This window comes from Rhagoletis zephyria, unplaced genomic scaffold (genome assembly GCF_001687245.7).
Source record: "Rhagoletis zephyria isolate East Lansing unplaced genomic scaffold, Rhagoletis_zephyria_1.1 Rzeph_scaffold_01550, whole genome shotgun sequence".
Taxonomy (NCBI): Eukaryota; Metazoa; Arthropoda; class Insecta; order Diptera; family Tephritidae; genus Rhagoletis; species Rhagoletis zephyria.
Window position 1 is genome coordinate 1 of NW_016158634.1, and position 21,680 is coordinate 21,680.

The window sequence follows — 21,680 nt, forward strand, 5'->3', positions numbered from 1 at the left end:
TTAAATTCACTTTCCCCCGGCCTGGGTGATTTGAGATGGAATGAGCCCTTAAGATAAGCGTCTATCATAGATATGTTTGCATACCAAATTTCAAGTTCATGTGACTTACGGTTCCGACGTTAGAGCTGATTAAATAATTCACGCCTATGGGAGGTGCCACGTCCCCTTTTCCAATATCGCCCATATTTTCCCATGAGTATGGAATTAATTTTATTTATCTCGACAGCAAGTTCCAATTCTCTACCACAAATATATCAAGAGATACACAACATGAAAATTTTAGTTAGTATAGGAGGTGCTACGCCCTCTTTTCCAGTACTGCCCATTTTTCTCTATGCATATAACCTTCCCGGGGTAAAAGCAAATAAGTGTGCCAAGTTCCGTGGGATTCCGTGCCTAGGTTCAGAAGTTATAAGGTAATAAAGAAACAGACATTCACATTTATATATATAGATAGATAGATTACGAATAGATAAAACATACGTGTGCCCATAACTCAAAAAATTAAACTTTTTGTTTTGAAAGTGTACCTGTTTTTTTTAGATTGGCCCATATAAGTACATAGACACATAAGTACTTAAATAACGCTTCACGAAATTGCTCCTTTACAAACCATTGAGCAATAATCTCTTCAAAGCCACAATTATCTTGTATGTATGTATATGCGATATGTGTACAAACATATATATGTTTGTATATTGAGCAGCACAAAAAGAAAAGTGCATGCATACATATAGTATGTAAGTTAAACTAACCGAAGTTAAGTTTATTAAAAAATTTATTTTTATGCGGCATGATGGTGGTAGGCGTTTCCTCCCATAGAAACGAAATTGTCGAGCATATTTTATATGGAAGAAAATGCACAACGCCGCCAGCCAAAAAGATTATTAAAAATCAATACAATTTTCTAGCGCCTTAAAATTTGCACTTTAACCTACTAAAATTCAATGACTCAACAAGCAAAATAAACTTAAAGAATTTTTTTTCGAAGTTTTCAATTATAAACATTAAGCTTACAAAACGTTGATTTTTTGTTTATAAAACGCTTGAAAGTAAGCGTAATATAATCGAAAAGGAACATTGGTTATAAGCGTAGAAATATAAACTTGTAATAAATGTTCAAAAGAAAGCTTTTTATAAGCGTAAAAGTGTAAACTTATAATAAAGGTTCAAAAAAAGTTGTTTATAAGCGTATGAATATAAACTTACTAAAAATTTTCAAGAGAAAGCTTTTTATAAACATTTTTATAACCCTTTATTTAAAGATATTTCATTAAAAACTCATACATAGATTGCTTAACATCTAGAAACTAAACGAAATGCGAATTTTCGGCGGACTCATCTACAGTCGCGAAAATATAAATAGAGAATAGACATTTTGGCATACAAATTCACGATAACACACAAAAAGTAAGCATACAAAAGTTAATTATTACATCTTGTTGCGTGCTTTGAATTACATGCGGCTATTGGCAAATTGGAAAAACGACATCGATGCAGCTATATATTCCGCTTCATCGGCGCCATTCTCATTGATGAACTTTTCTAAAAAAAAATGTAATACATTTTTAATTGAATATTAGACTAAGAAAGGATAAAGAGAACTCATCATTTGAAGACTCGAATGCTCCACCGATTAGCGCAGCGGGTCCTGGATTGGATTTTTTTTTTACCACATCGGTTTTATTAAATTTTTGCTTTTAATAATATATTTTCAAAAACATAAACACGTCACTTAGGATTGAGAAAATGTTATATTTACTACTTCATGTCGTTGGCATTTGCATTTCATTTATAAGTTTCAGTTATTTATAAACATTCCCTCTCAAAACTTATTAAAAGTTTATTTGAAAAAACTTTTAATAAGCTTAATACTAAAAATGCTTATTTAACGCTTATTATAGCAAACTTACTTTAAGTTATTTTTAAAAACATTTACTGAAATGCTTGTTGGGGAGCTAAAAAACTACATACCCAAAATTTTCTAAAAATTTTTAAAAAAAGTTTAAAAATTTTCCGGTGCTAATGTTAAAGTTGGTTGAATTTTCATAATTTTTGCACGAAGTTTGAGATGTGGATTTATGTGGCGTTATTTATGTAAAGTGCTAGACTTTACAAAAAAATTGAAACATTAAATAATCAAAATAAAAATAGCCAAAACTAGTAAAAATATCACTTGACTTAATCAGCTGACCACAAAGGTTTATTAGTTGCGTTCCAGATGCTTCACGATTTGCAGGTTTTACAGGATTTTCAGGAAAAGGTGTTTTCTCCATTAATAAACCTTATGGAAGGTGGTCACCTGGAACGGCTTCCTGTAAAAACCTGCAAATCATAAAGCATCTGGAACGCAACTATTATTTAAGTATTAAAGCAAAAACTCATTTTCCTATAGGAAAGTTACCGCAAACTGTAAAATTTTCGGTCAGACAATTACTACTCTACGGCGTCGGGCGAAATATGTACAACATGACAACCACAAAAAAAAAAAAGTGGGACTAGATCAAATACTAGTGCAAGACCACCCTACCTTGTAACCAACACTAGTAACCAAAATGGTCCAAATATATGGAAATATAGTTACATTAAAATTGCGATGTCATTGGACCTGACCACCTCTGGTCCAGCGCTGCATAACATGACACCACTCCTGGTTCAGCGCTGCATAACATGGGACCAGGGTTGTTGCGGAGCTTCCGCATTAATTTTAACATTCGTATTCGCTTTCGCATTCGCAATAATCAATGCGGAGCTTTTGCGAATGCGAATGTTGTGCAAGTGCACCGATAAAACGTATATATGGCAAACAATATGACAAATTGTAGCCAATACTTTTGCCTGTGGTCGAGGGAGTATTTGTGTAACAAAACTGGTCAAATGTCATATTTATCAACTTTGATAAAGATGCCTTTAAACATATTATTTCTTAAGCTATATAACCGAGCTATCAATGGGCAGTCATACAAGTTCTCACTTCTACTTGACCTTTGACGTACGTCAAAGAGGACATAGTCTTTTAATATTTTTTGTTCTGTTCTTTAAATACCTGCATTGGTTTCTGTCTTTATATCGATTTTTTTGGACTAATCTTAAAAAATCGACTAGACACAAGAGAAGAAAGTGTACACTGTAATTCTTATGCAAATTTTCGTGATTTGCTTTTGATGTTACATACATATATTCGTTTCAATAATTTCAAATGAGGCTCTTTGGGGAATTTATTTTTAGCAAAAATTAAAAAAAACAGTACTTTTGTTAACTTGTCGGGCATTATTTTTTTCATAGGGGTATACATTGGATCCTTGGCTAAAAACTTCTGCGGTAAAATTGTCTCTTCTTTGCTATTTAAAGTCAAAGAGTAAGCTCCTTCAATAGGGATTTAAAGCAGAAATGATCAACGCCTGGCTATAAAGAGAATAGATGCTCAAGTGATTAAAAAGCTATAAGTCTGACCTTTAATTAGATAAGAATTACGTAACTTTCTGAGATTAAAATGGTTATAAAAAAACACGNGTCAAAGAGTAAGCTCCTTCAATAGGGATTTAAAGCAGAAATGATCAACGCCTGGCTATAAAGAGAATAGATGCTCAAGTGATTAAAAAGCTATAAGTCTGACCTTTAATTAGATAAGAATTACGTAACTTTCTGAGATTAAAATGGTTATAAAAAAACACGAGCCAAAGGAATGAGAATGAAGAATTCTTTTTAAAAAGCTTTAGAAAAACTTGTTACATCTGGTTTAGCTTGTAAGCGCTGTTTGAACAACGATCTCGCCATTATGCCAGATTCTAATTATTTCTTAAAAATACTTGACATCCGCATTCGCATCCGCATACGCGGATGTTAGCAGTTTAATATTCGCATCCGCATTCGCATCCGCGGATGTCTAAAATTCCACATTCGCAACATCCCTACATGGTACCACCTAGACAATTACTCTTTCTGGACCATGGCACATTCGGCAACCGAATCATATTGCCGATGGGCCACGAAGAGGTGGTGTTCAACACATATGTCAGTTTTTACGCTTGAATTGCTCCAGGTCAGCATAACAAGTTACTAGTATGCAACCGAATCATATTGCCGATGGGCCACGAAGAGGTGGTGTTCAACACTTATGTCAGTTTTTTACGTTTGAATTGCTCCAGGTCAGCATAACAAGTTACTAGTATGCAACCTGGTCCTTTTGCACATACTTTAAAACTACGACCCAGTGGGCCACCTGGTCCTCAAATTCTTGCAGGGCAACTACTAAGTATCTTATAACCAGAGTGTCCAGAATGGGCGATTTAGCGCCAATTGGGCAAGTTTTATACCCGAGCGCACTTGTGCACAAGGGTATATTAACTTTGTTTACATAACGGGTATTTGTATCAGCCAAGACGAATCGAGATAGATATAGACAAATGTATACATAAATGCTCAGAATGAATAGAGAAGTTGGTTAAGCCATGTCTGTCTGTCCGTCTGTCCCTCCGTCCGTCCGTGTACTCCAGAAAAAATTGATTTCTCAACGAAATTCNACCCGAGCGCACTTGTGCACAAGGGTATATTAACTTTGTTTACATAACGGGTATTTGTATCAGCCAAGACGAATCGAGATAGATATAGACAAATGTATACATAAATGCTCAGAATGAATAGAGAAGTTGGTTAAGCCATGTCTGTCTGTCCGTCTGTCCCTCCGTCCGTCCGTGTACTCCAGAAAAAATTGATTTCTCAACGAAATTCGGTACGTAGGTTTCCATTTATCCAAGGTAGGTTGATATTGAAAATGGGCGAAATCGGACAGTAACCACGCTCACTTCCCATATAACGGTATTTTCGAAAAATGCAAGAACTGCGAAGTAGAATTGGGGTAGAAAATAACACTATTATGAAATTTTTTAAAAATGGGCGTGACCCCGCCCACTTATGATGAAATGCTGTATCTCAGTAGCCGCTTCACCAATCCTTACCAAACTCGGTACGAGCCTTGCCTAGGGTTTAGCTAAAAAATATGTGAAAAATCTTTCAAATCGGTCAATAACCACGCCCACCTTCCATATAAAGGTAATTTACACAAGCACGAAAACTGCCATATATAAGCGATTAATAAGGCTTATTCACTTAAAATCGACGATTGCAGTAACCACTTAGCATGAAACAATATTATTATAAATTTTTGGATAATGGTCGTGGCGCCGACCACCTTTGACCACAAATGTGTATCGCGGTCAGGGTTCAGATTTGCCTCATTTTAGCACCTCGCTCGATCGTTAGTTTGCTATGAGCTTGCGCAACTCACGAGCACCAGAGCTGTTTGCGAACGAGCACTGGTTAAGTACGAGCGCACGCGCTGAGCAACCAGCGAGCGAGTAAAGGCGCTAGCAGTTGCCGACGTAAACGTACGTTAACGTGTCAGCTGACACGATCAAACTTATTATAGCGCCATGTAAATGAAAACTCACCCTCGTATACGTACAACGGTTACGCATGACGTATACTGGTTCTCTCTCTATCTCTATCAACAGTAAATTTTGTATGTTGCTACGCCAAACAGACACGGCATACGTAAACGTCGGTGACGGCTAGCGCCTTATGGTGCCCACACTCACCAACGTGTACGTACGCCGTCGTACCACATACACGCACATATCAACAGTAAATTTTATATGTTGCAACGTCAAACAGACACGGCATAGAGCGGCAAGCAACGTGGACCTCATTAGCTCTGCCCTCGCGAAGGCGTCGTAGAGAGCGAGGCACTCATTTGCAGCAGCAGCCGAGCGAGGCGAGTAAATGAGCGAGTCAAATGAGGCAAGCAGATTAGACTGGCAAACCGATTATTTGGTAAGAAAAAATTTATGGGATAAAAATTGCATCAACTAAGAATTTCGAGTAAAGGATTGTATGTACACATGCAGATATGTATATACATACATTAGAGTGGTGATAAAAAAAGACACGTATTTTTTTTATTTTGAAAAAAAAAGTTTTCTTAGAGGTCGCGCTGGTCGGTTTTTTATAAAAACGCTGATGTACTCAATTTTTTTATTTTCGTGACATGTTAAAATGCAGCTAAAAATGTGGTTTTTACATATAATTACTCTGGTATTATTGGGGAACTTTCCCTTAATTACACACCTGTCTTGGACAATTAGAATGGGTCTAGTTCCCGAAAATATGCTCTCGAAAAGACACTAGTAAAATTAAAACGTTGATACTGAACGATTTCCGCATTGTCATGGGTTGCAACTTGTTACCAGGGGGTTTCGGGGATACTAATTAGGAATCTGAAGTCAGTTTTTCGAAATTCAAAATGGCGGATCCAAAATGGCGGTCCATTTCTTAAAAAAATGATTGGATTAGTTCGAAACCCGGCACTCGAGAGTTTTTGGGGTCGCCGATTACGAATCTGAAGTCAATTTTTTAAAATTCAAAATGGCGGATCCAATATGGCGATCACGTTTAAAAAAAAGTACTAAAATTAAAACGTTGATACTGAAAATTTTAAACATTTTCAAGGGTTAAAAGACGTTTCCAGTGGGTTTCTGGGGTTGCTGATTACGAATCTGATGTCAGATTTTCAAAACTCAAAATGGTGGATCCAAAATGGCGACCAACTTTAAAGAAATGATTGGATTTGTTTGAAACTCTTAACCGCCATTTTGAGTTTTGAAAATCTGACATCAGATTCGTAATCAGCGGCCGTTTTCAGCGTTTTTATTTGATCGCCATATTGGATCCACCATTTTGAATTAAAAAAAAATGACTTCAGATTCGTAATCGGCGGCCACAAAAACTCTCGAGTGCCGGGTTTAGAACAAATCCAATCATTTTTTAAAAAAATGGACCACCATTTTGGATCCGCTATTTTGAATTTGGAAAAACTGACTTCAGATCCCTAGTTAGCAGCCCCAGAAACCCCCTGGTAAGAAGTTCGGACCCATGACAATGCATACATCGTTCAGTATCAACGTTTTAATTTTACTAGTCTCTTTTCGAGAGCATATTTTCGGGCACTAGGCCCATTCTAACTGCCCCAGACAGGTGTATAATTAAGGGAATGTTCCCCAATAATGCCAGAGTAATTATATGTAAAAAAACCAATTTTTAGCTGCATTTTAACATGTCAAGAAAATAAAAAAATTGAGAACATCGGGGTTTTATAAAAAACCGACCAGCGCGACCTCTAAGAAAACTTTTTTTCAAATTAAAAAAACACGTTTCTCTTTTTTTTATCACAAATAACAATAATTTAAGATAGCGTTTATGAATTTCCAAAAAAAAAAATTTTGAACCACTCTAACATACATATATACACTTATGTATGGATTTACATATGTATATATTCTCATGCACAGAAGAATAGCTGTGTGCTATCTTGACCAGTTTTATCTAAAGGTAGGAATTGTAATGCTCTCACCCCCCTAGGGTTGTTCTATATCGAAAAAAGTAAACCCTATTGTTTTATTTTGAAATCAAAAAATATTTAAAGGTCGCTCAAAGCGCTCAAAGTTTCTCATGTATTTGTATATGGGAAAAACAAATATTTTCATAGAAATGATATAGAATTCTTGAAAGTCAATTTTTTTTTCGATCGCAAAACTCTGGTTCTCTTCAGGAGACTTTTAATAGTAATACCCGATTGTTTATTTAACCATTTTTTAATACTAACGATTTTTTATTGGTCGCCCCATTGCATTTTTCTGGGTTTTTGGTGGACCTAAAAATATAGTTGCAATGAAAAAATGGTCAAATAACAAATTGGGTATTATTACTGGGAATCTCCTGCAGATAAACAGAGTTTTCTGGTAGAAAAATATGGATTTTTAACTGTTCTATACCATTTCTACGAAAAGTTGTTTTTTCCCCATATAAAATAGATGGATGTAAATATATTAAATATTGTAAATAGTACTGTAAATATTTTTTGATTTCAAATTAAAAAAATAGGAGTATATGTTTTTCGGTATAGAACAATCCTAACGGGGTGAGAGCATAAAAACTCCGACTTTACTTTTTCACATGCATTTTTGGACCACCCTAATGTGCATACATATCTATGTATGTATAATTTTTTTAATGCTCAATAATTTCTTACAAAATTTCAACTTATTATTCATGGAAGAAAGACCATACAAGTCCAAGCTAGTTTCATACTTTGTAAAATATTTGAAAATTTCCACAAAGTTTTATGAAAATTTTAAACTTTTAAATCAGATTTATAGAGCAATGCTTGGAGTTCTTATAGCACATTAGATTTTAGTATTATTATAATAAAATAAAAGTATGCCTTCTACAATGAAGCTTGGCAGAGAATGCTTTGGCCACTAAATTAACATATTGTGGCGAATACTGCGGCAACACAAAGCGAACAACGAGAAATAGGCTGAATGTTCGAGGAATGACGTAGAATGTTCCACAAAGAGAAACGTCAAGTTGGATGAACACTGCGAACAGCGAGAGAAAGAGAATGAGCGATAAACTTCAGAACGTTCTAGAGTTGCCATAAGTGTGAGCGCAGGTATATAAGAGCCACGACACAGCGGAGTGGGGACAGTTACAATTCAGCAAGCTACAAGTAAAGTGAGCGGAGAATCGAGTTGCGAATAAGCAAGCTATAAGTTTAATTGTGTTAACAAGTAGTAAAGCGTTGTTATTGCTTTAACAAGTATTGTAAAGTGTTTTTACTGTATTAGCAAGTATTGTAAATTGTTTGTTGTACAATAAAGTTAATTGTACTACAATTCGGTCATCGTTAGCATTTATTTAACAATCCAGCGATACGAGCCCGAGTATATTTGGGTAATCCCTCAAGGTTTCGAGGATAATCGTAACAATTGGTGTCAGAAGTGGGATTGTTAAATAAATCCCGAAGGATAAACTACTGAAAATGGCGAAAATTCAGGACTTAAAGATTGAGGAGCTGAAACAGGAGTTGGAAAAGCGTAATTTGGCCACCTCCGGAAGAAAAGTGGAATTGTTATCCCGGTTGCGAGAGGCTATGGAAGCTGAAGGCATCGACGTGGACAAATACGACTTCCAAGGTAAACCCGACGATACATCCGCAATGGACGAACAGAAGGATGAGGCTGCATGTTCGTCGAAGGATGTGCAACAGACATCCGGGAAGGTTGAAGAACAGCAAAAGGCTCCTTCGTCATCAACAGTTATGGACATGAACACGTTATTGGCTGCCATGTCACAGATGATGCAAGTACAGGATACACGCATGTCAGAGATGTCATCACAGCTGTCATCACAGATTTCCTCGCAGCTGGAAGCACAGAAAACGTACATGTCATCGCAGCTAGATGAAAAGATTACTCAGCTACAAGAGAATTTATTTAAAGATAACGCGGAACTCAGAGAGAGACAGGATAAAATCGAGGAACGACAAGATAAAATCGAAGAGCTAATTCAGGAGAAAGTCGAGGCTAAGGTAGAAGAGTTGGAAGGTCGCCTCCGAGATATGCAGTTGAATCGCCCACCTTCTTCGACCAGCGCGCCCAAGGTAAAGACTCCATCCTTTGACGGCACGATTCCTTTCCAAGTCTTTAAGCTCCAGTTTGAGAAGACAGCTACAGCAAATCACTGGAGCATGGAGGATAAATCCGCTGCACTGTTCGTTGCATTAAAAGGACCTGCAGCGGAAATCTTGCAGACTATTCCTGATTGTGAAAGGAACAGTTACGATGCGTTAATGGGTGCAGTGGAAAGACGTTATGGTAGCGAGCACAGGAGACAGATTTACCAGATGGAGCTGGAAAATCGCTGCCAGAAATCCAACGAGACTCTACAGGAATTCGCCTCCGAGGTTGAAAGGTTGGCTCATTTGGCAATTGGAGATGCATCTGGTGAGCACCTCGAAAGAGTAAAAATCCAGAGGTTCATCAACGGAATGCGGGACGTGTATACCAAGCGCGAGACGTATGCAAATCCAAAGCCAACATTTGCTGAAACGGTCTCGTATGCTCAGACACGTGAAACGGCAGCGCTCCTAAGTAGACCAGCCTACAAAGCCCATCGAGTAGAAGTGGAAACACCTGACGTGATGAACGAGATCCTGAAAACACTCAAGTCGATGGCAGGGAAGAATACTCCTGGTGCAACCGAGAGGAAGGATGGTGCTAGAAAATGTTTTAGTTGCGGAAAACCAGGCCACTTCGCACGCGAATGTAAGACGGGTTCCAACAGGTCAAACAGTTCAGCAGTACGTAAACGCAGGACTGAGGATGACGAGCCCAACTCCGACCAGTCGTTAAACTAAAACGAGCCAGCAGCAAGGGGCGCACGCTGGCTCCCGCAATTGAATGCCCCATAATCTCCGTCTCGCGAATTGGCAGAAAGGCGAGCAACGTTACTGTTTGTGGATATGTGGACGGACATGAGCGAGTACTAACTGTGGATACGGGCGCATCACATTCCATCATTCGATCTGATTTGGTCACTAAAGAGGTAAGGCCATTACCTGGAGCAAGGTTGAGGACAGCAACTGGTGAGGACACCCAAGTTGTAGGAGAGGTAACATGCAAAGTCGCAATAGGGAATGTGACGGTGTTACACAAGTTCATAGTCGCGGCGATTATGGATGAAGTCATCATTGGATTAGACTTCATGCTTGATCAAGGTATGAAGATCAACATGAAGAACAGGATTATGACGTATAACAACATGGAAGTGCCCCTTCGGTTTGGGTATGATGGTCCATACAGCAGCAAGCGAGTGATCCTAGAGGAAAGCGAGCAGATTCCACCGAAGTCAGAAGCAGTTGTGTGGGCAAAGATTGATGGAGATTGTGGGACAAACAAATTGTGGGTTGTTGAAGCGACACAAAATTCTACACCGGACGTACTTATTGGTAAAACCCTGGCTAAGACGCAAAAGGATGGACGCATCCCAGTTCGAGTGCTCAATGAGTTCAAGTCACCAGTCAAACTCCGAAGAGGAACTGTACTGGGGCAATGTCGAGAGGTAGAGGCAATCTTCAACTGCGAAAAATTACCTGAAAGCGATTCCATTGGCGAGAATGACATTGCGGAAGACATTAATGCATGGACGGAAGGGTTGGAAGAAAAATACCAGCACAAGGCTAAGGAACTTCTCCGAAGATACTGCAACATATTCGACAAGGATGGCGACAAACCAGGCAGGACTAACGTTGTGAAACATCGCATTGATACTGGCGATGCAAGGCCAATCCGTCAAGCTCCTCGGAGTGTTCCACTTGCCAAACGTGAAACTGTTAGCCAAATAATAAAAGAAATGAGCGAGAGTGGTGTGATTGAACCATCAGCGAGTCCATGGAGTTCGCCGGTAGTACTTGTGAAGAAGAAGGATGGTCAAATGCGGTTCTGCGTAGACTACCGGAAACTAAACGATGTGACGAAAAAGGACAGCTATCCTCTTCCCAGGATCGATGACACTCTGGACTCGTTGACTGGAACAAAGTGGTTCTCAACACTCGACCTTAAGAGCGGTTATTGGCAAGTGGAGGTAAGTGACGAGGATAAGGAGAAGACAGCTTTCAGCGTTGGAGACGGTCTGTGGCAATTCACGGTGATGCCCTTTGGATTATGCAACGCTCCTGCCACTTTTGAACGACTTATGGACCATGTGCTCAAAGGACTGCATTGGAAAACATGTTTGGTGTATCTAGACGACATTATCGTATTGGGTAAAAGCTTTGAGGAACACCTGAACAATTTGGAAGAAGTTTTCCAGAGGATAGCTGGCGCTGGTCTGAAGCTAAGTCCTAAAAAGTGCTCACTGTTCAGGAAGGAGGTGAACTACTTAGGGCACAAGGTGACAACGGAGGGCATCTGTACTGCGAAGGAAAAGATAGAAGCAGTAAAGGATTGGCCAAGACCTAGGAACCTGCACGAACTACGAAGTTTTCTTGGGCTATGCACCTACTACCGCCGATTTGTTCCGAATTTCGCCAGCGTTGCTAATAGCCTCCACGAGCTCACTAGGAAAAATAGAGCCTTCGAGTGGAACAAGGAGCAGGAGGAGGCTTTCCAGACTCTGAAGGAACGACTATGTACTGCACCTATGCTAGCGTATCCCGTTCCAGGTGCAACGTTTATTTTGGATACGGATGCTAGTGGTTATGCCATAGGAGGCGTACTGTCGCAGGTAATTGATGGGCAGGAGAAGGTAGTTGCCTACTATAGCCGGTCGATTGGAAAACCAGAGAGGAACTACTGCGTAACTCGGAGAGAACTACTAGCGTTGGTGGACTGCGTCAAACATTTCCACAAGTACCTCTATGGGCAACGTTTCCGAGTTCGAACGGACCATGCAGCGCTGAAGTGGCTACTACAGTTTAAGAATCCAGAAGGACAGCTAGCTCGGTGGATTGAGAGACTGCAAAGTTATGACTTCGCTATTGAGCACCGCAAGGGAAGTGTCCACGGTAATGCTGATGCCATGTCCCGCCGACCATGTAGCCTGGAATGTAAACACTGCTCAAAAGCTGAGGGAAAAGAGGACATTATAGACGTCCGTCTAACGACAATAACACCAGCGGAAGAGTGGAAGGAAGAACAGCTACGAAAGTGTCAGCAGGAAGATCCAGATCTGGAGCTTTTGATGCATGGACTGGAGGTGGACAGGAGGCCAACTAAGGAGCAAATGGCAGCGGAAAGCCCCATCGCAAAGGCGTACTGGGCACAATGGAACAGCTTAAAATTAATATCTGGCTGTTTGCATAGGGTATGGGAAAGCGAAGATGGCCAGTGCTCCCGCAACCTGATAGTAGTTCCAAGGGTAAGAATTCCGGATGTACTCAAGGAATTCCACAATGGTCCTAGTGGAGGGCACCTGGGAATCACGAAGACCCTGGAGAAGGTTAAGCAGAGGTTCTATTGGGTTGGTTGTCGGCAATCGGTCGCAGAGTGGATTGCTAACTGCGCGGAGTGTATTGCAGCTAAGGGGCCGAAATCCAGAAGTCATGGCCAGATGAAGCAATATAACTCAGGTGCACCTTTCGAGCGGATTGCCATGGATGTAGCCGGTCCATTTCCTATGAGCGCACAGGGAAACAAATACGTCCTTGTGGTTATGGACTACTTTAGCAAATGGCCGGAGGTATACCCGATTCCAAACCAGGAAGCTAAAACAGTAGCGGAGGTATTCACCTACAATTGGGTTGCGAGATACGGTGTACCTATAGAGCTGCACTCTGACCAGGGAAGAAATTTTGAGTCGGCAGTGTTCCAAGAGATGTGCCAGATACTGGGTATCCGGAAAACTCGAACGACGGCTCTTCATCCCCAATCAGACGGCATGGTGGAACGGTTCAACCGAACCCTGGAAGAGCATTTGCGGAAGGTCGTGGACAAGAATCAAAAAGATTGGGATGTCCGCATACCCTTGTTCCTGATGGGATACCGGTCAGCAGTGCATGAAACAACGGGTAAAACTCCTGCAAGGGTAATATTCGGCAGTGAGCTCCGTTTGCCTAGTGATCTGAAGTTTGGGGTGACTGGTGATGCTAGAAGGATTGGAAAAGAGACGTCAAACATCCTGGAAGAGGAGCTGAGAGAGATACATGCTCTTGTGAGACAGCGCACACAAATTATGAGTGACAAGATGAAAGCCAGGTATGATAAGGCGATGAATTCCGAGGGTTTCCAGGAAGGAGATTTGGTGTTGCTGTACAATCCACAACGAAAGAAAGGTTTGTCCCCAAAACTACAATGCAACTGGGAAGGTCCGTATAAGGTCGTAAAACGGCTAAATGACGTAGTGTATCGGATCCAGACCGTTGGGAGACCAAGAAACAAGATGAAGGTGGTCCACTTGGAAAGGCTTGCAGCGTTTGGAACCGCAAGTGTGTCTGATCGGGACGATCAGACTTAGGTGGAGGGCAGTGTGGCGAATACTGCGGCAACACAAAGCGAACAACGAGAAATAGGCAGAATGTTCGAAGAATGACGTAGAATGTTCCACAAAGAGAAACGTCAAGTTGGATGAACACTGCGAACAGCGAGAGAAAGAGAATGAGCGATAAACTTCAGAATGTTCTAGAGTTGCCATAAGTGCCAGCGCAGGTATATAAGGGCGCCGCCACCACGAGGTGAGTTAGTTACAAGTCAGCAAGCTACAAGTAAAGTGAGCGGAGAATCGAGTTGCGAATAAGCAAGCTATAAGTTTAATTGTGTTAACAAGTAGTAAAGCGTTGTTATTGCTTTAACAAGTATTGTAAAGTGTTTTTACTGTATTAGCAAGTATTGTAAATTGTTTGTTGTACAATAAAGTTAATTGTACTACAATTCGGTCATCGTTAGCATTTATTTAACAATCCAGCGATACGAGCCGGAGTATATTTGGGTAATCCCTCAAGGTTTCGAGGATAATCGTAACAATATTAACGAGGGATAAATTAATATTTCATATCAATAATTGCATAAAAAAAATGATATTTTTTGATTAAAAGGAAAAAACATTTCACATATTTTTATTTATTTGCAACAGCTGACGAGCGATGCACGCGATCTTTCTGCTTTGTGTTGGCCTTAGCGTTGCCAATGTGGACGGCTGCATTGAAATTCAACGCCAACGCAACGCCAAATTTGTATGTGAACTGGCCTCTAACAAAGCGCACGGCAGTGCTGGCGAGTGACGAAAGCAGCCACACTAGCATGCTGAAATTACTCGCTTATATTGTATACACGAGATTTGGAAGTTTTTATCCAGACGCCCAATCTACATGCTTGAGGTATCGTTGGAAAGGTCTTGCAGAGTCTGTCCAGAAAACTTTTTAAATTTTCATAAACGATTCTCCGAATTCTTAAAAATTAGGCTAAAGTGTTACGAGACAAAAAAAGTTTTTTTGCTTTTGCCGCTTTAAGGGGGTATGTAGGTACACCCAACATATTTAATGTTATTCTATAGGTCAATACCTTTCCAACGACACCTTATATGTTGTGTTACGGCTACTAGTTGGAAAGATATAGAGCTAAATTGATTTTGGTTCGTGTCTCCACTACGAGATGCTTTGCGATGTGTGTAGCGTCTGTACGGACCTTCATTTAATTTTTTTTTTTTCAAATTTTCAGGAACTAAAGTACAAAATAAACTAAGGGGGTTTTGTTCCAGGATGTTTCGATTGCAGTATATTTTGCTTAGCTGTCCATTCTTCTTTGCACGAAAAACTTGTGCAGTTAACCGAAAAAAGCACTTAAGGGAGTTTCTTTACTACTTCAATGAGGAAGGTATCCGAATCCCAATGGAACCAAATAATGGAGGAGCACTTACCACGTAGAAATTACTGCAACTAAAATTTTTATCGAATGGTATCTAATTATCTATACAACTACTTAAATTGATAGCCATTTTCGTTGTTCTGCGAGATGAGCAAAATAAATAAAAGTTTGTAAAATTAGGTAATTGTAGGGCCAGTGCAGGTAAACGTAATACTTTCTTTGATAATTGATAACAATTGCACAATTTTTAAGGCAGGTATCGCCAATGTGCAGGTATGTTGAATGCATCTATCGGAGGAGTTTCCTTATAAATGTTAAAAATAATGCCGCTCATGCGCATTTTAGGGTAGGTATCTGAAATGTCCACTTAAGCATAAAGGCAGCAAAGCGAAATATACTGTAGTATGCCTTTGTGGGCGTGGCTGGTGCCCGAAATTCAAAAAAGACAACTCTTTGAACTCCCACTGATGCCGCACTACTAATTCCATACCATACATGTGGATATCAAAAGGTCTTAAAACCAGCTATCTAACGTTGTCTCTTATGTTTAGGAAGTATAAATATATCATAACGATATTGCCTGAAAACTAAAAATCGGGCTGCTGAAAATATATATTTCGGGCATTTTCTCAAAAACTGGTTGGTCGATTTTATTGTAGGTCTCCTCAAGTATAGCCCAAAACCTTAGCTTTTATTTGGTATATGGCTTATATCTTGTTGTGGAGATATTGCGATTCGAATTGAAAAAAGCCGCTCCAAATAGCGACAAATGGTTAAAAATTAACATATTCGTCTTAGTTGGTTACTTTAAGTTATCAACATAGCATACCCAATTTTCAGCAAAAAAACTGTCCAAAACGCGACTGCTACATATACCGAAATTCCCTGCAAATCGGGGGGAGTTTCTCGTGAGTTGACTTCCCTACACGCGATACATAATGTGTAGGATGTGTACGGCGACTGGCGTGCTGTGCTGAACTCGGCCAAAGTCGCTTAAGCGGCTACAGCGCCAAATAGAAGAAGAAGTATGTCGCTTTCTGATCTTTATAGAAATCCTTTTATTTTTGCTGGTTTCTTTGTTTTCATATAAATAAGTTTTTATTCTTTATATATATAAGCATATAAATATGTATGTATATACGCATTCAGTGTGAACGCTATGATATCGGGGCGAACAGAGCTAGCGTTATTGTGATTAAGTACAAGTTTATATGCCCGGCGCCGGTACCAAAGATCGTCGTTTCAACTTTCTTTAAACTACCTTTGCATGATAATCAGGACTGTTTTTCCCTATTTCAAACGTTTTCGATTATATTCTGAGTTAGACTTAATGATATAATTGAACTAAGTTTGGTAGAAATCGATAAAGTGGTTACCGAGATATAACTTTGTAATCATAAAGTGGGCGGTGCAACGCCCGATTCCTAAAGGTTTAAAGCATTCTTATTTAATGTTAAAAGATTGTTGTAACTATTAACTTGGAGTAAATTAGCATCCTCAGTTATTGAAATATCGGAGTTTTCGAATTTCTAAAATTCCCCGTTATACGGGAAGCGGGAGTACTTTTAGTCCGATTTGAATAATTTTTAACGAATTGCTTTTCCATACCAAGCTTATTAAGTGAACCGAACCACTATCCAAAAATTTATAATAATCTAATTTTCTGCTAAGTGGTTATTGTAATCATCGATTTCACTGGCCAACAAAAATGGGAAACAATATCGTAATCTAAAATGTTAAAGCAGTTTTTGATAGAACTTTTCATGCTGATTACGAATCCGTAAGTGAAAAGTTTCCATCACGTCCAGATTTCGATAAAAACGTAGTCAAATTATCAAAAAATCGCGTTTTTTGCAATATTTGAGAAGCTCTAGCAAAAAAAAGCAAAAGGTGATAGAACCTTACACTTCGGCTTAAATTAAAGCTAGAACTCTCGACTACTATCCCTGAAAATACCATTCGTGCACCTTGACTTGATGGTCACTTATAATCATTTGTTGAATAGCAAAACTGATTTTGGCGAAGTTTGAGTACCTACCGAAATTAAACAAAATGTGGTAGAATTTTCCACTTAAACTTCAATTAAAGCTTGAACTTTCGACTATAATCCACGAAAATACCATCCCTGGACCTTGACCGTAAGATCACGTATAGTCCTTTATTGAAGAGCAAAAACGGATTTTGGCACAATTTTCTTTCTTTAAATAGCACAATACTCCAGTATTTTGTTATTGTTCAATAAATGACTATTAACGATCTCTATTATATGAAATCTATTTTCTTTATCTTGAATAGGGCGTTAGAATTTTATTTGGATTTTCGTTGATTTTTAATTTGCTATCTGAAAATAATTGATATCAAATAAAACACCTCTTTGAGGTAAATACTGCGAGTGACGAAAGCTGAACTAGAAACACAAAATTGATTGTATCAATTTCGTGACGAAACTTATACGCATTTTTTAACTGCCCAGGAAACTGACGCAAAATAGTTTTATTTTTTCGAACAGTATGCAGATATAGGAAAGTTAATCCCGGGTTCCTGGCCTTTTTAAGGTCCCAAAAATCCCGGGATAATTGGCACATAATCCCGGGATTTTCGGGATTTGTAATTTGCACTGATGGCAAAAATAGAAACTCCCTTTCTTGACTAGTATTGGCTATATTTCTTTTTTTATTTAATAATTAATATTTTTTTATAGATTCCTAGCTCATTATACATATAAAAGCGCGTGATAGTAAATTTTAAACACAAATATCAATATATTGGCGAAAACATGAGCCAAATATAGTAAAATTGCGTTTTTAGGTTTTCACACTGACGTCAGTAAGTTTTTAGTGCAGAAGGACTGGTATGCATTGAAAATGTCCTTTTAAAATTGTATCCTTGCAATTTCGCAATATTTGCTTTTGAAAAAATTATATGTTATACAAGCTCGATAACATCCTTGAATTTCGTCCTTCTAACTTTATCAGCTTAAAAAATTACCTACCTATACGTTCTTGTGAATCCAAAAAATTTTAATTATTTTAAATTCTAAAGAAATTTCCTCTTGCATTTGGTACCCATATTTTTATTCTATATTGCATTGAATTTTTTAAATAATTTTTGGAATTAGTCATATCTTTGAAATTACAAGGTCCTTTAAAATAAATCCTGATGTCAGAGAGAAAAAATAAAAACGCCACTTTAAATAAAAAAGTAGGTTGCTAACCTACTTATTTATTATTAATTTTATGGTAGGAGAGCTTCTCAAACAAAATGGAAGCAATTTTTTCGATTTAGGTTGTTGAAAAGTAATGAATATCCAAATCCGGGGACTAATTCCGGGATTCCGGGATTGTGATAACGACATCCTGAAAATTAACATCAATATGCAGACAGCTACTCGCCTCGGCTCTGCGAGCGAGGCAACACACAGCAGTCTCACTCGTTCAATGGGAGCGCGAGCAAAAAAAAAAAAGTTTTCGATTATATGCTGAGATACACTTTTGTAGTCATAAAGTGGGCGGTGCCACGCCCGATTCCTAAAAGTCTATAGCAGTCTTTTTTATTGTTAAGAGATTGTAGTAACTATTAACTTGGAGTAAATTAGTGTCCGCAGTTATTAAAATATCGCAGTTTGTCGTATTTCTGAAGCTTACCGTTATTCGGGAAACGGGTGTAATTTTAGTCCGATTTGTACCGTACCAAGGTTATCAAGTGTACCGAGTTTGGTAGAAATTGATAAATCGGTTACCAACATCAGAGTAGGCAAAAACTCGGAGTTCGAGCGAGCGAGCGAGCGAACTCCTAATCAATGCCTCGCAGGCAACGAGGCGCTCGCAGCTCGTACTCATAGCAGCAATGATGGGAGGCGCGAGAAGTTTGACTTGCACGCAGTGTTGCCAAACATGGGCTTTTCCTACCAAAACTGGTAGGGTTTTTTCCATTTGGTAGGTTGGTAGGCTTGATTAGATTTTGGTAGGTTTCGTAGGACTACGAGTAATAGTTATTTGAGAATAGAAAATATGTATCTACAAACATTTTAGCAATTTTTTTCCATGAATATTTCACCGGTGCGTTCATATAACGGCGGCCGCAAACATGATTCCTCAGTTCAAACGTATACCCTTATTATTGCCAGTAAACAATACCAACATCCGTATATACTTTATAGCGTACTTGGACCAAGATTCCAGGAAAGTCTGCCAATGGGCTTGTGCTCAACCATATTCTGGGCGGAGATCTTCGCAATCGGAGTCTGTGTTCGCGAATTTTATCGTAGAAGGCAAATGAGGCCAGAATAAATATTATGTCAGATATTCAGGCAGCGTTAGAAACCTTAGAGTCTTTTAAAACGGCATCAAGGCTTGTGAACTCTTGAACCACCTGGCAGCCCACAATAGCGTACCGCTGTGGAGGGTTCAGGGACATGAAGGGTTTGAAGGCAACGAGTGGAGCCCAAATGCGTTTACATGGTTCCGAGCCTTTCTGCGATACATCTAAAGGATACACTGCAGACCTATATAGGAGCTAGCTGGAAATTCCTGCACACTGGCGGAAGTCGAAGGGAATAAGACAATCAAAGAGATTCAAAACTTTTCAGGAGGAACTCCGAAAGTTACCTTGAACTTAAAACTCTTACTGGCTACCTGACAGCACACTGCAAGTTAACGTACCGATTGAATTAAAGGGTCTTTTTGTAGAGACAGACTGTAGGTTTTGTGGGTGAAGGAAACCCCAGAGTATATTCTATGTTCCTGTCCACGAAGCATGAATAGTAGATTGATGCACCTTGGAGAAGGATTGTCTTCTCCATCTAAAATTTGGAACATGGCATCATCTAAAGTGCGGAGCCTAAGGTTGGAGCGATTACAATTAGGATTTATCACAATATATCTTCTTAGGTCGCGGGTATCTCCGACGTAATAATAATAATATAGTCACTTGACACGAATAAAGTGTTTTGACGGCGAAAAAGGATGCGTGAAAAAAATGCGAAAAAAGACGCGCAAACATGGATTCAACATCATTTCGGAAAAACTTTTTGGGGAATTCGTATACTCGTAAACATAGAAAATAAGTCTTCTTCGTCTTTCTTCGCCGTCAAAGAGGTTAACGCGTCTGTCCTTGCACTCGCCTTTGTTTAGAGTCCTTCTTCGCTGAAATTTTTTTACGCGTCTTTTTTCGCTGTCAACTTTTGAGCTCGCGTCTTATCTAATGACGATATGTATGTATGTACAGTAAAATTAATCGTTATACGCAGTTAATTTGTTTTTATTGTACCAGCTGTGTTTTAGTTTTGCTAAATATTATGTTAGCTATGTTTTTAATAAATTTGACATTGAAAAAAAAATTATTAAAACTCAAAAAAATTTTTGGTAGGTTTTGGTTGCTTATGGTAGGTAATTTTGGTAAAAAAAATGTGTCTGTGGCAACGCTGCTTGCACGGCAAACGAGCGAGCGCCGCTTTTTTGCTCGCGCTCCTATTAAACGAGCGAGGCCGCTGTGTTGCCTCGCTCGCAGTGCCGAGGCGAAAAGCTGTATACATACTCGCTCGGCTAGGTAAAACGAGTGAGCGACGAACGAGCGCTCCGAGTGTACTATACAACACATGCCTTTTTGGGTATAAAAATGTGTGAAGGTATGTCAATGATTATGCACGTAAATCTAATCGCTCGCCTCCACCATCCGCAGCCTCGGCTGAGAACGTTATTAACTCAGCCTCGTCTGACTCTATAAATCATTCGGAAGCTCAAACGATCTCAATAACAAGCAGCAAATTACCTTGCTTACAGTGTTTAAAGAAATTGCCTCTCTTAGAAGTGCGAATGCCCGTGTGTTATCATTGGTTGATGCTTTGCACGATGATAATAAGCAGCTAATGCAAAAGTTCGATGCCCTGCATGCACAAACTCTTTCACTGCAGGCTAAACTCAACAATAGAGATGCTAGCATATCGTTACTTACATCGGAAATAAAAACTCTTCGTATTGCTTGCGCTCTGCCTGCAGTTTCGCATTCTTCCTCACCTGCTGTTTCGTCACCGGTCTCCGCTGTTTCGAACACAGAAACTGCTACCACTAAACCAGCGAATAAGACGAAGCCATTTAGTTCTTCTAATGCTCCTACGTCGCTCAGTGGTGCTGCTGCATTAGCTGGCGCTGTTCTCAATAATACAGCTACGAAAACAACATCTACTACCAACTCTAATTCATCGAACAGTCTCAAAAAATGCCAGCGTAATCATTCTAAGCAAACGCAGCAAAGTCCCAAGAGTTTGAATGCTCCTCAGCTTACTGTTACTGACGCTGAGAACTCGCACCAACCTTCTGCCGATGCTGGCATCTCTGCCGACGTAGCCATTGTGCATGGGACTAATGCTGAAATGTTATCACCGAATTCGCTTACCGGTGCCATTCGCAATCAAATAGGTGTGGATATCTCTCTTTCCAATCTGCCAAATGTTGATGCCTTTGTTGATGGTGACTCTGCTGAGAC

At 39.3% G+C, this 21,680-nt stretch overlaps 1 protein-coding gene across 1 annotated transcript; it reads left to right on the top strand.

Moving 5' to 3' along the window:
* Positions 1 to 9,163: 9,163 nt before the first annotated feature.
* Positions 9,164 to 21,613, top strand: LOC108364397 (uncharacterized; the record flags this gene model as incomplete). Its single annotated transcript, XM_017618068.1, has 2 exons — positions 9,164 to 9,499; positions 21,109 to 21,613. Coding segments are annotated over exons 1-2 (841 nt in total), but the record flags the coding sequence as incomplete, so codon positions are not given.
* Positions 21,614 to 21,680: the final 67 nt, after the last annotated feature.